Source organism: Larus michahellis, chromosome 8 (assembly GCF_964199755.1).
Source record: "Larus michahellis chromosome 8, bLarMic1.1, whole genome shotgun sequence".
Classification (NCBI taxonomy): Eukaryota; Metazoa; Chordata; class Aves; order Charadriiformes; family Laridae; genus Larus; species Larus michahellis.
In genome coordinates, this window is record NC_133903.1 from 36,301,251 (window position 1) to 36,320,949 (window position 19,699).

Genomic DNA, 19,699 nt, shown 5'->3' on the forward strand with positions numbered 1-19,699 from the left:
TAAAATAGCTGCACCACTCTACTGTTTAAAGTAGCTGAAACCGTATCTAAACATCACCAGTCACAAAACTTTGCTTATGCCATGAGGACGATTTATTCACACCTGAACTCTGACACGTAGATCCTGCAGATTTTGTAGCAACAGTGCAGGACTTATTTCACAGACAGAAGCTGCTTTATAATAAACATGCTTAATTTTGCGTACCTCAGCTACATGAATAGGCGTTGAGTGACAGTTGTCAAGACGAACACCATGGAAATATTTAGCAGTGATTTCAGTATATTTTTTCATATGAGCCCAGAGGTATGGGCAGTCTTCAGGTTTATTACCATAACGCAGTTTCACACTGTCACCCCAACAAATAAGCTCTCTTCTCAAGTAAACATTGGAACCTGTAAGGCAAAGAAATTCACTACAGTGTGTATATCTATAGTATAGAATATGCACCAAAACAAAAATGTGGTATTTAATTTTGTACTACTGAAGACTAGGAGAACACTGTGATGAAGAGTGAAAATTCTAACAATAATCATATCAACTCAAAATCTATATACCCTCACTGATGTACAGTTTCAGACTACTCCAAGGGAATATTTAACTTCGATAGCGATAGTGAAATAATTCTTCAGATTGAAATCAAATTCCTTTTAATTCTTTAAACTACTATAAAAACTGTACCTGAGGAAAAAAAGAAAAAAAAAACAGCAGACAAATGAACAAAACCAGTAGTTTGGTTGTTTATACTGGCCAAATTCAAAAAAAGCATCTCCCTGTGTTACCATAAACAAACTGCCACAGCCACAAACAAAAATTTTACCGTCTGTTAACAGCAGACTGTGATGACATAAGGCAAATTTCTTAAGTACTTACGCAGGTAGATGACTTAAATAGACAAAGTCCCTAAGTAATTTTTTTCATAGAACGTGTTGGGTTGGAAGGGACCTCTAGAGGTCATCTAGTCCAACCCCCCTGCAGTAAGCAGGGACATCTTCAACTAGATCAGATTGCTCAGAGCCTCATCAAGCCTGGCCTTGAATGTCTCCAGGGATGGGGCCTCCACCACCTCTCTGGGCAACCTGTTCCAGTGTCTCACCACCCTCATTGTAAAGAACTTCTTCCTAATGGCTAATCTAAACCTACCCCGCTCTAGTTTAAAACCATTGCCCCTCGTCCTATCGCTACATGCCCTTGCAAACAGCCCCTCCCCAGCTTTCTTATAGGCCCCCTTCAGGTACTGGAAGGCCGCTATAAGGTCTCCCTGGAGCCTCCTCTTCTCCAGGCTGAACAACCCCAGCTCTCTCAGCCTGTCCTCAAAGGAGAGGTGCTCCAGCCCTCGAATCACCTTTGTGGCCGCTCCAACAGGTCCATGTCCCTCTTGTGCTTTTTGTGTGGAGGATAAGTATTTATCCTCCATTTAGTCTAGTTTCTTATACTATTTTTTGCCTTTTTGATGCAATCAATAAAAAAAAAACCACACTTTAAATCTCAGTTCACCTGTAATATACTTACCACACAGGATGTACTGATGGAGGTTTAACTGTGACAAAGACTTAAATAATCAGTCATATCTAAAAATGTGACTTCTGTCCTATATAAAACACATATTTGACAATGGCAGTAATATAATTTAAAATAATAAACAAAACCACCAAAAGCCCACACTATTTGCAACATGTAATATCCAGGCACAGTCATGGACTTGTCAATAATCAGAACCCATGTAAGAGAAATACAATTATCTTTGAGTCATCAGTCTTCTGAAGGTCTGCTTATATTCATCTTATCTAAACCTGATCAAAGCATGAACAGGGTCAGCACCACTCAGGATGGGGAAAACAGAGCTACTCCATTGCTTTCTGCTACTCCTAGACCAGCTTTACTGATGCATCACCACAGTTATTTTGGTGGTTGAACCTTTTGAATTAGATCAGGAAGCTCGTTCAGATGAAATTTAATTCTGCCTTAGCAAAGAGATTATTTTTCAGACAGACTAATTTCACATTACGGACACCTAAGTCATTGGACACCTACAAAATGAAAGACACACAGCAAAAGTAAACAGCTAGTAAGTAAAGAGCAGAGATTGTAAGCCACAACTACTACTAAAAACATTCACTTAAGCACAGCCTAACTTTTAGGTTCACTAATGGAAACATAGCTACAGGGACAGAAAAATTGGCTTTCTTTGGATGTAACACCATGATTTTTTTTAAGGGCCACTTACAGAACTAGCTGCATTTGTTTTACAATTCCTGTATTTGTGCCCTTCTGTATAATCTTTTCACACTGTATTCTCTGTTGAAATAATGTGTGACATTATTGTCACACTGCTGTGTGACAAGCAGTGGCTGGATGGACAGTCCCCAAGAGTGGTGGTCAATGGAGTTAAATCCAGCTGGCGGCCAGTCACAGGTGGTGTTCCTCAGGGCTCGGTGTTGGGACCATTTCTGTTTAACGTCTTTATTGATGATCTCGATAAGAACATAGACTGTATCATCAGTAAGTTTGCAGATGACACCAAGTTAAGTGGGAGTGTTGATCTGCATGAGGATAGGGAAGTTCTACAGAGGGACTTGGACAGATTGGATTGATGGGCCAATGCTAACGGTATGAGCTTCAACAAGGCCAAGTGCCAGGTCCTGCACTTGGGCCACAATAACCCCATGCATCGCTACGGGCTTGGGGAAGCGTGGCTAGAGAGCTGCCTGGCAGAAGAGGACCTGGGGCTTCTAATTGACAAGCGGCTGAATATGAGCCAGCAGCGTGCCCAGGTGGCCAAGAAAGCCAATGGCATCCTGGCTTGTATTAGAAATAGTGAGACCAGCAGAAGTAGGGAGGTGATTGTCCCCCTGTACTCAACACTGAGTACTCAGCACTGGTGAGGCCACACCTTGAGTATTGTGTCCAGTTTTGGGCACCTCAATACAAGAGAGATATCGAGGTGCTGGAGCGAGTGCAGAGGAGGACAACGAAGCTGGTGAAGGGCCTGGAGAATAAATCTTATGAGGAGCGACTGAAGGAGCTGGGACTGTTTAGTTTGAGGAAGAGGAGGCTGAGGGGAGACCTCATCACTCTCTACAACTACTTGGAAGGACATTGTAGAGAGGTTGGTGCTGGTCTCTTCCCACAGGTAATTAGCGAAAGAACAAGAGGGAACGGCTTCAAACTGCAACAGAGTAGGTTTAGACTGGGCATTAGGAAAAAATTCTTCACAGAAAGAGTGGTCAGACATTGGAATAGGCTGCCCAGGGAGGTGGTGGAGTCATCATCTCTGAATGCATTTAAGAGTCCTTTAGATGTGGTGTTAGGGGATATAATGTAGGGGAGAACTTTGTAGAGTGGGGTTGATGGTTGGACTCGATGATCCCAAGGGTCCTTTTCCAACCTGAATGATTCTATGACAAAATAAAGGTATAACACAAGTATAAAGCACTGAAAAAGCCGTAGACTAATTAAGAGAGAAAACTCAGTCATGGAAGTTAGGTATGGTAACTAAAGCCAGTGACTGAGGGAAAAAATGTAGCAGTCTGCCCCGAAGGCAATTAGCTGAAAGGCAACTGAACAAAACCACCCTTGAAACACATACTCTCTTCGTGCTCGCGAAGGAGAAAAGAAAAAGCAGTGAAAGGGCTGTAGATTATTTTGCAGAAGTGAGGTGTTTGCTAACTCCAGATGACTCTGGAGTGGAGCATCAATCAGATTAACTTCTAAAGCAGATTCAACAAACTCTTAGATAGATGTTGTTAATTAGAATTAAACCGGCCTTTGATTCTGTTTACAAAGTGAATGACTACTCTGAAAACAAGAGTTGTCAACCTTGCTTTTACTGGATATCAACAGTGTCCCCAAAGGAGTCAGAATACAAGGCTTTAGTGCATGGTGAATTCATACCCTATCTTACCTTCACAAGCAATGTGACTTGGATTAAGTGGGTCACCTCTTGACTGCAACTCACAGGACCTTTCAAGGATCCAGTTTTTTCTCACTAATGCAGTAAAATACTATCCACCTTTTTATTGCATTAGTTTTCTGCCACACTGTCACTGTCTTATGGAAATGACAACAAGCAGTGGTGATGGAACAAAGTAAGCAAAGACAATGACAGAAGTGGGAAGGCAGGATGTCCCCATTCCAGTGGCAGAAAGCTGGTGATTTCCCTCTAAAATCTTGCAAAACTGTACCTCAAATCCCAGATCTTACAGTTGATCTGTATGCTGAAGGGGAAATAAGAGTGCTATAAACTGAGTATCTGTCTGCTATTCTGCAGCTTCATAGGAATACATCTGGAAAAAGAGATTAAATAAAACCCTTTTTGCCTTGGCTAGAATATCAAAAGGTTTATAAGATAATTCAAAGTTCTTTTACAAACCTGGTTCTGCAAAGTTTCTAAGAGGATCATCTCCCATAACCCAGCCATTATGAGCCATGAAATAACACGCTTTATCCAACTGATGTATCATAGCTTCTTCTTCCTCCACAGTTAGCTCTTTGAATGGATACGTAAAATACCTATGGAATAGACAGGCAATTAAAAAAACAACCAACCAACCCACCCCATAAGGTAACCTAGAGATGAAATTCATTGCCTTTGAAATTAAAATATCTGCTATGAACTGGCTTGTAGATAAAAAACAGATATAATGGGGAGCTTTCTATTTTGTAGTATGCCTTGAAGGAGAAAGGACAGGTGCTGCCACTATTTTGGTGTCAGGTGGTAGTGTAAGATTAAAACCCTGGCTCTTCAGATACATGAGTAGCATCAAGTTCAAACTTGAAAGGTGTAAGCTTTCCTAGTTCCACCCCTCTTCCACCTACATAGTGCAAAATTGCCCTTTTAAGTCTTTGATGTGTTCTGAGTAGTCCTTCATGGTCTGTGGTCACATTTATTTATTAAAACAGTTACCATTGTTGCTTAAAAAAAAGACAGTAAATTCATTAAGTGGTATTTTTCCACGGGAAATTAAACATACGCTTGTACATATAAATTTATACTTCTAATAAACTTTGAACTCACTTTCCCTAGACAGATTCTAATAGTTTCCAAACAAATAAAATAAAAAAAATACCTGGTAACTAGAGGATGTTTTCTACTGATAGGACCCAGCTTAGGACCATTACCAGCCAGCCGTTCATAAACCACAGTCCCCACAAGACAATTGACAGCCTAGAAGTAATTAAATTATGCATTATTGAAATGCTTGCATTTATTTGCAATTTAAAACAATTTCGCATTAAAACACAGTAATTATAAGACCTGCTCTTGATGGTGATTAGTTTGTCTGTATTGCTCAGCATTCAGTTCCTCAATCCTCTTGCGAAACCAGTTGCAACATTCTTCTATTGCAGCTGGTCCATTGCTTATTAGGAGGACATTAAAAGCAGAGAACTATTAGAATAATTTATTTTTAAAACATGCAGTATACATAACTAAAAGGAATGAAAAATTTAAGTTTTCCCATCTCTGAAAATAATTTCATTTATTTGGTTTTGCAAATTTAACTTCACTTGTGATTTTTAACTTCTAATCAGTAATACAATACCTGTGTGGTATGAACGTTGCCAATGCTATATTCATATCTACAGTACAGCCAAATCGTCTATAATCAGGGTCCTGAAGTATTTGAAGATGCTGATTTGGATCAGATTTAGTGCTCATTTTGCCTAAGAAAAAGATAGAAAAAGAGTATTGATAAAGTAAAAACAGGCATTACACTGAAAAGATACACAACTTTTACCATTCTAGCATAAGCAAGATATGGGTAGATAAAGGCTTTGAAGGGGTGCAAAGTCTTCAAAGACTTTACTAGCCCTCAAAGCATTCTTGTATGCTTAGATCAGCACAGCAGATTTCTCACATAGCAAAAAATTGTTTCATTTTCCATATTAAGTTTACCTATTAGTTGCTTGAACTATAAATATATAATCCACATGCTTCAGCAACATACCCTTCCTTTACCTTGAGTTAGAAGGGTTTTAAATTGCTGCACAGCTTTGTTAACATCCACTTGGAAAAATTCCCATAGTTTAATTTTTGGATATATATCTTCCCAAATTATTTTACGGATACACTGTAAAAATAAGAATTATGTTAGTTAATAATGTTGATGATTGATATAATTAGGAAAAGCTAAGTGCTCATATGAATTGTTCAGGAAAAATATTTAGAGAGTAAAGAGTTATTTGATTACATGTATCTGCAAAGCATACATCAGTTTCTGTGCACTTCCACAGCCTTAGAAATATCAAGGGTTTATTTAGCTATTTATAGTGTTTATTAACTTATACTTAGCTCTTATTCACTTACATTCAGGTGATGATCATTTTCAATCAAGGGAGGTACCCCTTTAGCAGTGCACTTTCCATCAGCCACCATACAGGTCAAGTGCCACAGAGCTCTATCCAAGACCCAAGCTGGCTTCAGGTGAGGAGAATTTACAAGGTTATAGCCACATTCTGGATGCATCCTGAGCCATTCACTGTTTGTTGCTTATTCAAGAAAAGGAGGAGGAAAAAAAAAAAAGAAGAAAAAAAAAGATTAGGTACACAAGCTGAACACTTAATTCTTTTGTAAAAACGTCCTAACACCAAGAAGTTAAGGCATGTACAGTTAGTTCACATTTCAACTAAAGTTCCATGCCAATAGAAAAATCATGTCTTATGCAGAGGTATGCATTACTGTTAAACATTTGTTTTGCAACAAATACAGCTGCAGAGACTGCAGAGAAACATTTTTGTTAGTTACATAAAAATATGCAATAGTACCACCAACTCTAAACCACTAGAAAACCCACAATAATAAAATCACATTTTTGTTGCAGGAAATACATCAAATGAAGTGCTCTTTGTGTGTTGAAAGCCAAACCTACATGCCAAACCAAGATTTAAAATGGCACAAGCTATTTATTTTTTAATATTCTTAACTCTATCAGATGATACCCACACAGAGCCAGAGAGTAAGAGGGCATACACACTGCCCAAGAAATAATTAATGAAAAATGTAGTTAACTGGGCTTTTGAAGAAAGGATTAGCTGCGACCCTGTTGCGTACATCCTAAGAAGCAGAGTGATGGGAAGCGATGCCACGGAGTCTTACACAGGAATGTGAGTGCACTGTCTGGTGCATGCAAATGGAACGCTAGTTCAAATCAAACACCACACTCCACTGTGTCTATTTTCTGAACTTCCCACATAGCATGAACAAGCACCAGAAGATATGCTGAGCACTAAGAATTAATTCAGAGAAGGTAAGGAGCCGTCACTAGAAAATGGGTGCGATATTCTAATACATACAATAGTGGGCATGCAGTAGCATGAGTAAATACGTAAAGAGAAGACAGAATTTGGATTCTGGAAGTATGACAATGAGGAAAAAGAATCCTCAAGGGTTAATTTCTTTCCATTTTTGGAACTGTCCTAAACACAGTTTAACTTAAAATAATTTTCATACGTTCTTTTGAATGAATCTCTGCAATTGAAAAACTAAATATTAAAAAAAAAAAACACAAACCACCATGGAGTGCATGAGAACAACAAAAAAAAAATCACTCAGGTTTTACAAGGTTTTTTAAAATCATTTTTCATAGAATATGTCTTATTAATCCACTGTTTTAGAAAAGCAGAGAAAAATAGAAGTACTTCACACAAGGGAAAATATATGACAAATTATTCTATTGGAAACATCAAGAGAGCACCATTAACGTGTCCAAAATTATAGCAGAATAATTAACACCTAAACCTCAAGTTTGCTTCGTTCAAAGAAGTTCAAACAAAATGTCAGAGGGAGAGAAAACAGTGTTCTCTCTCAGCTTATAGTGCTAACAGCTCTTCTGAACACCCTCTTACATTACATCTCAAGATCATTTTGAACATGGCAAAATTCCATGTTTATAAGGTAATACCATTTCTGGAAATTAAGATCTTCATAGTTTAAATGCCACCTACAACTAGAACCACCATACTTATTTTAAAGTTACATAAAGCAGTAATAAACTCAGGCTGTTAAAGGCTGTTCTAGACCAACCAGATTCCCCCCTCCCCCCTTTCTTTTTATATAGCTATACTATTTCTGAAAAAAAAAAAAAAAAAAAATCTCCAAAAAGCTAAACTAGCTTACTTGATTTCATCTAGCAAGAACCACGATTTACTACAAGGGACTTTAATGAGTAAATACAATTAATTCTAAAGAGACAATATATCATTTCAATCTAAGGTGTTATCATGCCAAAAGAAAAAAAGTCAACAGGCCTTCCACTAAACCTGGTATGGAACAGAATGATGTTTTCTGATCAGAAGGTAACCTCCAATGATTCACAACGTAACACCAACAGAAATCTAATTCTGCAGAAAAAAATTTGCCCGAAACATCACTTGTGATTACATTTATTACAGCTGGGGAGAAAATACACACAAGTATAAAAATATGGAAATATTAAGATACAGAATTACAGAAAACAATTTCCAAAAGTAAATACTTTCTCATTTAAGAAAATAATTTCACATTTTTCAAAGGACTAATTCATTGTTATATAAATTAAACACAAACTTATTTAGTAGTGATGCTCACTGCCCAAGACTACTTTTTTTTTTTCCCCCTCCCCTTTATAAAGCTGAGCAAAGGAGCTGTTTGATGTGATTAGTCAAATGCTTGGAAATAGGATTTACTCAAGTGTTAAATTGCAGTTAGACAATAGTAGCCTCTTCTGAAAGGTAAAGAAAATATAATTTATTTAAATTTATTTTATTACTTTATGCTTTATTACAGCCACTGAAAGATCAGAAAAGAAAAAAATCGACTCTCCTTTTTCTATCTCCTGATGAGAAGTAAATGCCAGTGAACACAATATTTCTTATTTGATGGTGTTTGAACACCCTGAAAAGGGTGCCCCAAAAAGGGCACATCTACCCAGTTACCAGACAGGGTTTGCAAATTTATCTGTGATACTCCTGCTAACATGCCAAAGGTGCATCTATATTTAACATTAGCCCATGCATCTACTTTATTTTTCAAGTCAGGCTATAGATGCTGGGTTTCATTAGAGACTGACAGAGACGTTAACATCAAAAACTGATTCTCACCACTCTCTACTGTGCAAGCAGTCTGTTCTCCATTTCAGTGTAAAAACCAAACACCTTAACTTAACCACTTAATATTGAAAGTGAGCTGCCTGGCTTTACGAGGGGAACCATTGCCATTTTTGTACAGTGGTCTCAGCTAGAAAGCAGAAACTACTAACAGATACAACCACTATAAGCTGAAGGGTCATGAGCTGTTAGAATTACCAGCATTAGAAGATTTACTGTGAGACAACTTAAGCTTTTAATGCAGACATGCTGCAGAATTAATAACAATGTGCAAGTATCCATAATCTGCTCAAAATAACTGACTATACACTTTGTGTCTTTTATATTTAAATAGTTCTATGAAATATTTTTTACAATTAAATCACCCTAATGTGCAGGAATTAACTAATTTAACTACTAGCAACTATTATTCATTTAAATACCAAAAAAAAAGGTGAAGTTAAACTTCCATCTAATCAAGATCCAGACAAAAAGAACCTCAAAAACTGTTTGCCTATTTTCTTATTTCAGAAGCTCCAAAATGTTTTACCTCTACAAGTATATACGATATTATTGCTTACGCGGACTTTTATCAATGTATCTTTCTGTTTATGCTAAATTTGGCATTTATCAAAGTTTGGAGTCAGTTGTAAATCAAGAGGTTTTGATTATAAACAACAAAGATGGGGAAAAAGATTTGAGTTTAAAAGTTTGAAAGGAGGAAACAAAGCCATCACGTATATCTTGCTTAATGATATAAGTTAGGACCATGGTCATTTGAAAATTTCTATCCTGTTAGAAGACACTCCTAAACATCCTTTCAGCATAGTGTAAATGTTTAGTCATCCATCCCAGTGAAGATTACTTTGAACTCTTAATGTAACCTGGAAAAGTCCTTCTACAAATGTAACCAAGTAATAATGTAACATTTTTCTTTTCAAATATATTTTGGAGTCTAATAAATAGTTTAGGTTTAGATATTTCTGTCCATAAAAACATTCTCCTTGCTAGCATGCAAATATACACAGTAAAAAGATGACAGGATCTGAAGCACATGTGAGAGAAACTGCACTTCTAGTTGGTGAAGTGCAAGAAATTTTTTATCCCAAATTGGAAGAACGTTTAAAAGTCTAATTCCCTCAGACACATAGCCAATAACTATACTTAGTAACTTCTCAACAAACAGATAGGGTAAACAAGAGGGCCCACACTGCATCGCAGACTGACTGGATAGGAACGTTTGGCAGCAATCAACACCAAAGAACTAAAGCAAATAAAGCTTGAAATTCACAGATGTCTGTGGTTAGGGGTTTTTTAAGCCTCAAAGGACTGTAAACATCAACATACAAAACCACCTCTTGTACTCTCTGCTATGAGAATACTAGTTATTGTGATCTTTAGGATTATGGCAAAAAATGAAAACTGCATTATAAACATAAAGTAAACTCATTATCCAAATAATCAGCAAACTTACAAATGATCAAGTACTGTAATTTAAATTTCATCAGATCATACTGAAGAAAACCCACTGTCCCTCGGTGCACAACAGACAACTTTAGCTACAAAAAGCAATTAAGTAACGCCTTCAATGCACTGGTGTATCTATGCTTAAAAAGAACACACCCCAAACACAAAGCTATCTTCCCCCCGGCCTTCCCCCACAGACTGAGCTGTAACATTTCCTCCACTGCTTAATCCTAGCCTCTTGTCCCTATTCTGTTTGTTGTCTGCATGTTAGATGCAAATTAGAGCATTTACTTTTAAGCAGCTACAAGAATACTACCCTGTTTAACAAGAAAGTACTAAGTTTATGTTCACCAAATAATTCATAATGCAGATTCCATTCATTTCTGTGGAAGCTGCATATCACAGGTCATAAAAAGCAGATTATAAAAATACAGACACATGCACAGTTCATTACTTCTCTCTAATAAGGGCTCTATTTGCTCTTGAAGTAACAGTACTAAATTCTTTTACATCTGTTATGGAGGCATATTAATTATAATTGTAAAGAGTTGTCCTGGATTTGAGAGATTCAAAGACAACTAAGTTGCTTAAAACAGCTACTAGAAGATGGGTTCAAAGGGGAACAGTTAAGGGAAATAACGAAATGTAATTATAGGATCAATCTGGTTATTAACACACACACACACAAATCATACCTGTATGATTGTAGACTACATCTGTGATGCAAAGCATATTCCATTCATTTTTCAGTTTTTCCACAAGAGCTCCTATATCGCTCCAAGTGCACTGTTTATTATGGCTTGAAAATTCAGGATTTACTTCTAACTGATCAGCCAGTGAATAACATGATCTAGACAGTCCAAGCTTCTGCAGTGGTGTAAAATGAATCATGTTGTAACCTATGTAATAAGAAGCCATTTATTTAATAAGAAAAACAAATTTCAGTCAAAGTTAATTAAAAGAAGCATAAGAAGTTACAGTTACAATATGTACTTAAAGCTAGTGTTTGGAATTACCAGTATAAATTAATCTGAATCTTCCCCTTGAAATTCAACATAACACAAGCTTTAAAAAAATCATCCTGTCAGTTCTACAAACTTGCAAGTCCGTGTGAAATCAAAACAATAAAACAAAAGTGATTCCCCGTATCAGGAAATCCCTGCATTTTTGCACCTTTGCAAATATTTTAATAATTTCACTGACTTAATTTATTAACAAAATTTAATCTAGTGGAAAATAGTTTACAAAATAAAGAACAAATGAGCTGTTTACACTGAAGGTCTTCAGTGTTACTTTGGTTTTTGATCATAAGACAAAAACATATTTTCTTTAATATGTGGATTGGCATTACCTGTTTCTTTTGCAACTTTAAGCCTATCTTCCCATTCATGAAACGGTCCCAGACACTTAGCGAGGAACGTCTGGAGTGTAACACAATCCAAAGGTAACACATGATTATCGGCTCCAACATGCAAAATAGGATCCACAACTATGTAACCTCCACCACTCTTTTCATTTCTAGGAAAAATTAATGTTCATTGGTATAGTAGACACCCATTGTACAAGTTAGTTTCAGAAAGAGAATCCAAGAAGCACAGCTACTTCAAAAACACAGTAGCCCAGTACAGGGGCTGGGGGGAGGTGGGGAACAGGACTTCAGGGCACCTGAAGAAAATAGAAAACACTGAAGATACGTTCATCTCTTTGGCATCATATCTCTGCTGGACTAATGCCAGTTGCTTACAAGAACACAACTGGGATACAGAGCTTTGAACTCTCTGCAAAAGGGAGATACTTTTGTTATTTTCTGAGACGGAATGCTGGCACCTCTTTATAGAATACCAACATAAACAAAGCAAGCATGACTGCCCATCTTTTATACAAAGACCTCCATTTGGAGCACCATCCTCGGAAAGAGACCCGAGCTAACTGCTCTTTTAAGCCTGAGGGAATTTAACCACCCATCTTCCAGAAACTCAGAGTTATCAGACTACAGTCATTACAGATACTGGCATTCTCCTCAGCACTTGTCCTGTAGAAACAAAGGACAAAGTAAAGAATGTGAAGTAAAGAATGCCAGAATATCTGTGCTAGAAAGAAAAAAAGCAGCCTTCAAAGCCAATGAAGAAAATACAAATTAATTCAGATACTTGGAATGCTGATGACTTTGAAAACTTGTAAAAATGGCTTGCCTCTGCAAGCAATTGAAAAATCAATTAACTTCGTTCTGTACAGTTCCAGAATATCTTTGCATCAGAAAGTATTAGACAACTACCACAGCTACTGTCTTTCAGTAGCAGATTCAGATAGGCCTCATAGTTGCAATTTGAAAAATGCATGGGGAAAAACACATTTGTATGCTTGACAGTGATTTCTTCAGGTTAAAATGTAGACCAAGGGAGAAAGACTGCATTTGGCTGTAAGTATAGAATTGCACTTACCCAAGACTGAAATAGTACTGGTATGACCCTGAAATTTGCAGATCCAGCTTACAGTATTTGTCAGAGTCATCTTCTTTTCCTGTGGGATTGTGCCACGATAGTGTCCTGAACTTGTGGCGATCAAATACTTCTCCAGAAGCTGGATAATTTGTGTACACAGTAACAGGCTTGCCTTGAAGAGTTGGGCCCAGTCGGAACTGTAGTTCAAAACCTCAAGAAAAAAAGAAAAAAAGAAAAAAATCACTTTATGAGGAGGACTAGATATTCCTGTTCCATAACTGCAAATCACAACTTGATATTATGTTAAGAAGAAAGTGCACCAACATATCTGCCAAGAATTTCAGCAGAATGGTATTATTTCTACACCATCATCTCTCCCTGCTTTCCTAATGTTCTTTGCACACTTGACATATAGTCCTTTTCCTTTACTTATATGGCACTATATCTCCTTTTCACTTTGTCCCTCTTTGCTATATAAAGTCTTAAGAACAAAATACAGCAAAACATCATACATTTTTATGCAGATTTTGGTTTATGTAGTATTTAAGTATTTAGGTTTACCAAGCATGTATATTAAACTGACCCATAAAAACATCTGAAAAAAATCTGGAACACATTCTGAAACAGAAAACATTTAAAATCCCTTCATTCTCCATTGAGGGTTCACTATACAACACTAAATTCCTTAGGATTTTAACTGTAAAATGACATATACTTGTGTGTAATCTACGATATAGAAATTGTTAAACTTCCAGAGAGCTCAACAAATCAAAGGGAGATTTGTATACATGCTGCAGGTCATGTACACGTAGAAAGAGCACTATGTAGGCTTAAGATATCCATGATAATGAGAACAAAATTAAGTTAAAATATTAGGACCTAAACCCATGCTATAGTCTGTTCAGCTGGATATGAAAAATTCAGTTTAGGCAACAGGTTTCAGAATAGATTTCCACTTGCAGGTATCAGGGCCACCATCACATGCATGGCTAATTACAGCGTCCTTTCAAATGACTGAAACAGACAGGTATAAGTGCTTGCACAATTACTTTTACTAAATTACATGCCAGTCACGTAGTTAACTGTAGTAACACACCTACTAGCCCTAGCAGTCTACAAAATTGGGAGTAAAAAAACCACCTAAGTATTTGTAAAGAGAAAGTTATTAATACAGAGGTGAATTATAAAAGTATAAAAAAACCCAACCCTGAACAATGGCAAGTTCCAGTATCTTAAGTTGAAAAAAATTCCATTTGCTTATTAAGTAGAGTCATGGGGACTCTAATATCAGAATTCAATGTCTAAATACATTTAAATGCAAGTATCACCAAGCTCGCACTTTCTCTTATTAACATAATCATCACTGCACCAAAACTGCCACATAAAACAATGGGTTTAGGATCTGAATATTTGTCAGGTAAAATGAAGCTCATTTGATTGTTAAAAAAAAAAACCAAAAACATACACATACAAAAAAATCACTTCTGGAAAGTTAAGTACACTCTCCCCAGTACTGTCCTGACATTTTATTGTAGGGATTACTAAAATTAGAACACAGGGATATATGCCATTGATATCTTATTTCCTGTAACAGTTATACTGACATCAGGAACGCTGTGCTCAAAATTAGCTATGCCCTCTCAGAGACTGCTACCAGCAGAGGCACTTTAAATGTTTGAATAAAATTTACACAACTGGAAGGACGAGTTAATAATTGAGGTTATGGTCAACTCCGCACTTCTTCACTACTGACATTTTCTTAGATTGTACTGTGAGAAAATTTTGAAATCAATATAGTTGATGAGAATTCTTATTCTCCAGAATGAAAATCTCTCTCCTCTACTAAACCACTTTGATATTAGGCTCCTAGATCCGTAACATAAAGTAATAAAACCCACAGAAGTTCATGAGTAATAAAAATTGTTGCATCATTAAAAATTAATCCTAAAGACAGTGGCTTTAGTTTTAGTCTGAATTTGCTGACCGGCATAATAGTAGACCAATTAGTGGGGTGGCTTTTTGTTTGGTTGGTTGGTTTTGGGGGTTTTCATGGGTTTGGGTTTTTTTGTTGTTTGGTTGGGGTTTTTTTTGGTTTTGGTTGTTTGGTCTTTTTTTTTTTTCAAATAGACTTAAGAACACTTTCAGAGAGAAATAATGCCAAGTTCTTAGAGTTCTTAGAAATATGTGACCAGAATACTAACACAGCACGGCTACGAGAAATCTGACAGGCAAGAGAAGATTTAGGAAGAGCTGAAGATCCCATATCCTGCAACATTACGTCAGACTTTGCAAAACATTAGTATTACTGATATATTTCAAAATTATAATATTAAAGATGGGATGTTGCATAACACATTGCGGATAACTACTAGAGCTCGACTTATGAGAACTTTTTCAGGTCACCGAAGTACAGCTTATAAAAAGGAGAGGTCCTGTCCTGCAGGACCCATCTAAAAAATGCTTTGCGCTTCAATCCCATGAGGGCTGACAGCTCCTAGACGATCTGCTCTTCATTTCTCAAGAGTTTTACGAGTCAGACCAAACCCCAACTGGAGCCCACAGAGCTCTGCAGTGGAAACAAGCATGTCAGAAATTGTTTCATATTAAAACGAGGAAAAAAGTCCTCAGGCTGAGCTCCTTTTCCGTTGCTGTCCGAAGAAGGCGGAGAGCTCCCGGCCATTTCCCTCTCATCCAGCCGCGGGGTCTCCCCGCCGAGGAGGAGGAGGAGGAGGTGGTCGAGGAGGCCGCCGCCCGCCGCCCCCGACCTACCTTGCTCCAGCCTGAAGAGGGTCTTGTCCAGCTTCTCCATCTCGCCGAGGTGCAGCAGCCGCGTCTCCTTACCGCCCGGCATGGCTGCGGCCGTCTGCCCGGCGCTCCTCCCGCCCCAGGAGACTCACTTCGGGGAGGAAGAAGCGAGCCCTGCCGTGAAGGGAACACAGACAAAAACCCACAGGTCAGCGGCGACCCTCGTCAGGACGGCGGCCGTTTGGGAACGCCTCACGCCGCCGGGCTCGCTTACATGTTCCCCAGCCCCGGGGGAGTGAGAAGACGAGGCGCGGCAGGGCGGGCAGGAGGGTACGAGGGAGCTGTCAGGAGCCACCCAGACCTCCCCTGGCCGGGGACCGCCGCCGGCAGGACCCCACAGCACCTTCCCCGTCCCACAGCGCGGCCCGGCCCCGCAGCCAGAGCCGCCGAGGTGCCCCCGGCCCGAGCCGCCCCCGGGGGGGGGAGCCTGACACCTGTCACTCTCCCCGCTCGCCCCGGTGCTGCCGGGAGTCGCCGCCAGGCCCCTCATCACCGCCCTGCCTCCGTGGGAAGCGGTGCCCGCCTCAGCCGTCCCACCATACTCACGAGCGGGCCCGCAAAGCGGCGGAGGCGCAGCTCCCCGCCGAGGGCGACGGCTGCCGAGGCCAAGCGGAGCCGGGGCGGGGGCTGGAGCAGCGCGTCCGCCCTCGCCTGCTGCGGCAGCCCCGGGCGGGCAGGCACTCACGCACTCGGCAGCAGCCGCAACAGACTCGGCGGCACCGCTTATTATTTTTTTTGTTTGTTTGTTTCCTCCCCTTTTCTTGCTTTTTTTTTGTAACAAACTTTATTGGTTCCGCCGCGGCCGCCCACGGAGACGGGCGGCGCCGGCGCAGCTCCCGCGAGAGTGCAGGGCCCGCCCCGGCGACGGTGCGGGGCGGCCGGGCCGGGGCCGCCCCGCCTCTCCCCGCCCCTGCCGGGCCGGGCCGGGCCCGCCCCGGGAAGCGGGCCCCGAGGGGAGCGGTTACCTTAGGAGCCACCCCCCGTCCCTGGCGTTGATGCGGCTGCGGGCGGGCTGAGCTGTTCGTGAGTCCGGGCCGTGGAGCACCCCAGGGCTTTCGGGGAGCGCAGGGTGGTGGTACCTGATGTTCCGCCCTGGCCTTTACAGCCACAGCCCCCACCAGCGCCCTCACACACGGCTTGTGCGCGCCGGCGCGGGAGACCGCCCGCCGAGGGGGTTCGGGCGGCTGAAACTGAAGCTCCGTGTGATTTCACGGGCGTTCCGCTGAGGAAAACATGACTGTAAAGGCGGCCTGAAGTATCTCGGCTGACGCCTTTCGGCCCAGCCGCGCCTGGCCGTGATGGAAAGGCTTCCCCAGCTTCTCCGCCTCAGGGGCCGGGGCGGGCACAGGGGGGCCCAGCAGCCGGCTCCTTCCCGATAGGCTGCGCTGTAGGAAAAAAACCATGGTGTCAGCTAGGGTTTAAGGGCTATATATAGTATGTGGGCAAGGCTACAAACTCCGGGGATCTCTCTTTGACCAAGAGGTAAGGTGGTTTAAAAAAAACCACCACAACAGCAGCAAAAAAAACCTCCAAAACACCACCCTTATTATGAAGAATACTGTCACTAGACAGCTCTCACCATTGCTTTATATTGCAGAATACCTGCGACAGTTGCTCCAGGCCTCTCAACACCAAAATCATTTAACTGCACCCCACTGTAAAGGTCAGCCTTGCAGCTTTGGAAGGTCAGTCTATTTTTATTGCCTAGAACTACGTTTAAAAAAAAAAATGTGCTTCTCAATTTACAGTCACTGTTACACTTTTTTTTTTTTCCAAAGATGGTATATTTTGTGGAATTGGGAGGAGCCTGCAAAACAATTTGGACTTAACCATTTGCTTCCAGTCATCCCATGCATACCGTTACAACTATGTCTTACTGCAATGTGTTCATCCAATTACAATGCATTTAGGGGCAGTCCAAAGGCCTCGATGTAGATGGAAACGCTTCCACCCATTTCAAACTGAATTTGTTGCCTCTTGGTAGCTAATTTTTTTCTTTTCCCCCTTCACCTGCTCCTCCCTCTGAATATTTTAAGAAATATATTCCTCATTACAGTTCACACTTTTTGGTATTGTTGAGAAAGGTTTTCATGTTAGTGTTAGTGAATATGTCAGCTTTTATGGCCCTTGACAATATTAGGATCCCTAGACAGACTGGGGGAAAATTCCTAGTAAAATCCCTCCTGTGTGTTTGTGCAGTTCCCCTAACACTCACCTCAATAAGCATCATTCAGATGTGATTCAAATGTATTACTTTCGATCTGGATTATTTTATGGATATTTCCTGGGGGCCCAGCAGGATTCTCCATTCTTCCTTGTCCTTCCTTCCTGGCACCTTATTCCTTGCTTAGCTTGCTGGTCTGTGTGTTTTGTATAAAGGACAGACTTGTACCTAGCAGAAGCCTGGCTCTACTGGTATGCTGGCTGCTTTCTCCGAATTGGATGTGTCCTAGTAAAGAAGATATAACATAGAAGTGGGAAATGCAAGAAGCTTCAACAAGGTATGGGAGTTGCAGGAGAAAAAGCCAGCAGAAATGTCACTGAAAGAGATCTAGACCATCTCTTTGCTATGGCTTCAGTATTCTGAAGTGACTTTGCAGTTGGTCTGCCACAGAGCCTTGCACAAGTGCCTCTTCCTCCAAGCTTGCTATTGTCCTGTCATGTACTGCAAATGGGGCGGGATTTAGAAATTTCATGCGCTGCTTACGCAGTGAGCAGTTCTAAGAGAGGAAGAGCAAATAATGCCCATGTCGCCAAGTCCTTTGCATAAATAGTTACCCTAGGGTGCATGCTGAATACCTTGTGAAAAGCAAGAAAAAACTCAAAAGCGTAACTGAAGGCAATTTCATCGCTGCTAGTAAGTTTTAAAATGTGTCTCTTGTTTTCCCCACTTAGTAGGGGAAGTCACCCTACTCTAGTAACTAGGTTTGCAGTGCCACTTCTCCTCTATACTATGCATTTAGACATGTTTTGAAATGTATCCAAGTTTATGAAAAAGGATTTTTAAGTTTCTCATGACAAAAATCATTAGGAAACTAGCATACAGCCTCTTGATACCAAATCCTGAAGCAGTTATTTTGACCAACATTTCTGACTATAGCTGAAACAGATGTCAACAGTTTAAATGAAGGATTTGATCCACAGCAAAATAGTTCCCTAAATACTATTAAATCACTTAATAATTAGAAGAGTATTATTTCATTTGCCTTCGGTTCTGTATGAAAAAATTGACTATTATAGAGATACTGAATGACTATAGCAGGTCCCTTAATAAAGTTTAATCAGGAAGGCAGAGCAGACTGCTCTCATCGTTTCTCCATCCACGTCACCTGTTATGCTGGCATATCCCTTATAGACTTTGGGCCTGTGTTAATTTAGCAGACATAAATTGAGCAGGCTTTCTGTATATGGGAACCACACCAGCAAAACATCAGTACACAAGTGCTACCATTTAGCATTGCAGGTATTGTATAGGACAGCCAACAGCAATTGCGCATGGCATTTGCTACACTGACATCTAAATGGTGGATTTCACAGTGTCATTTTATCTTCAGTTTGCAGTTTCCCTCTGTCTGATATGATATACCACAGTAGGAAAAGGTCAATAGTTGCTTCAAAATAAGAGTGGAGACCATATCAGTGTCATTAACAGGAAAATTTTTTCCAGCTTTTTCAAATATATTAATACCAGAATTCTTCAGCCCTTTACAGACACCTTCCTAGTACTCCCTCCCTTCCCGCCTTCTGTTTTGCAACACAGTATTACAAAACAGTTATCCTAGCAGTGGCCTCAATACACTCTGGGGAGCCTGTTCACTAGGTGTCGGATCACATGTCATGTTGCTTATTCCTATTTTAAAGGTTATAACTGTAACGTGTAGCAATTTAGAGTACTTACATGACAGTACTCTTTTTTTTTTTTTTAA

At 40.0% G+C, this 19,699-nt stretch overlaps 1 protein-coding gene across 5 annotated transcripts in view; it reads right to left on the reverse strand.

The window, feature by feature from the left end:
- AGL (amylo-alpha-1,6-glucosidase and 4-alpha-glucanotransferase) overlaps nt 1-17,176 on the reverse strand; it is a 40,872-nt gene extending 23,696 nt beyond the window's left edge. For 2 of the 5 annotated variants that reach the window (XM_074597108.1, XM_074597105.1), the window contains exons 1-12: nt 16,320-16,633; nt 15,738-15,887; nt 12,969-13,179; nt 11,879-12,045; nt 11,223-11,426; nt 6,305-6,486; nt 5,957-6,068; nt 5,541-5,661; nt 5,255-5,357; nt 5,067-5,164; nt 4,370-4,509; nt 205-392 (exon numbers count right to left, since the gene is read on the reverse strand). In XM_074597108.1, coding sequence (XP_074453209.1) covers nt 205-392; nt 4,370-4,509; nt 5,067-5,164; nt 5,255-5,357; nt 5,541-5,661; nt 5,957-6,068; nt 6,305-6,486; nt 11,223-11,426; nt 11,879-12,045; nt 12,969-13,179; nt 15,738-15,819 — 1,608 coding nt within the window. In that variant the 5' untranslated portion in view covers nt 15,820-15,887; nt 16,320-16,633. Of the gene's footprint in view, nt 1-204; nt 393-4,369; nt 4,510-5,066; nt 5,165-5,254; nt 5,358-5,540; nt 5,662-5,956; nt 6,069-6,304; nt 6,487-11,222; nt 11,427-11,878; nt 12,046-12,968; nt 13,180-15,737; nt 15,888-15,987; nt 16,183-16,319; nt 16,634-16,738 lie in introns of those variants that run through there. The other 3 variants (XM_074597107.1, XM_074597104.1, XM_074597106.1) reach the window with 2 other exon arrangements.
- Between the last annotated feature and the right edge of the window lie 2,523 nt (nt 17,177-19,699).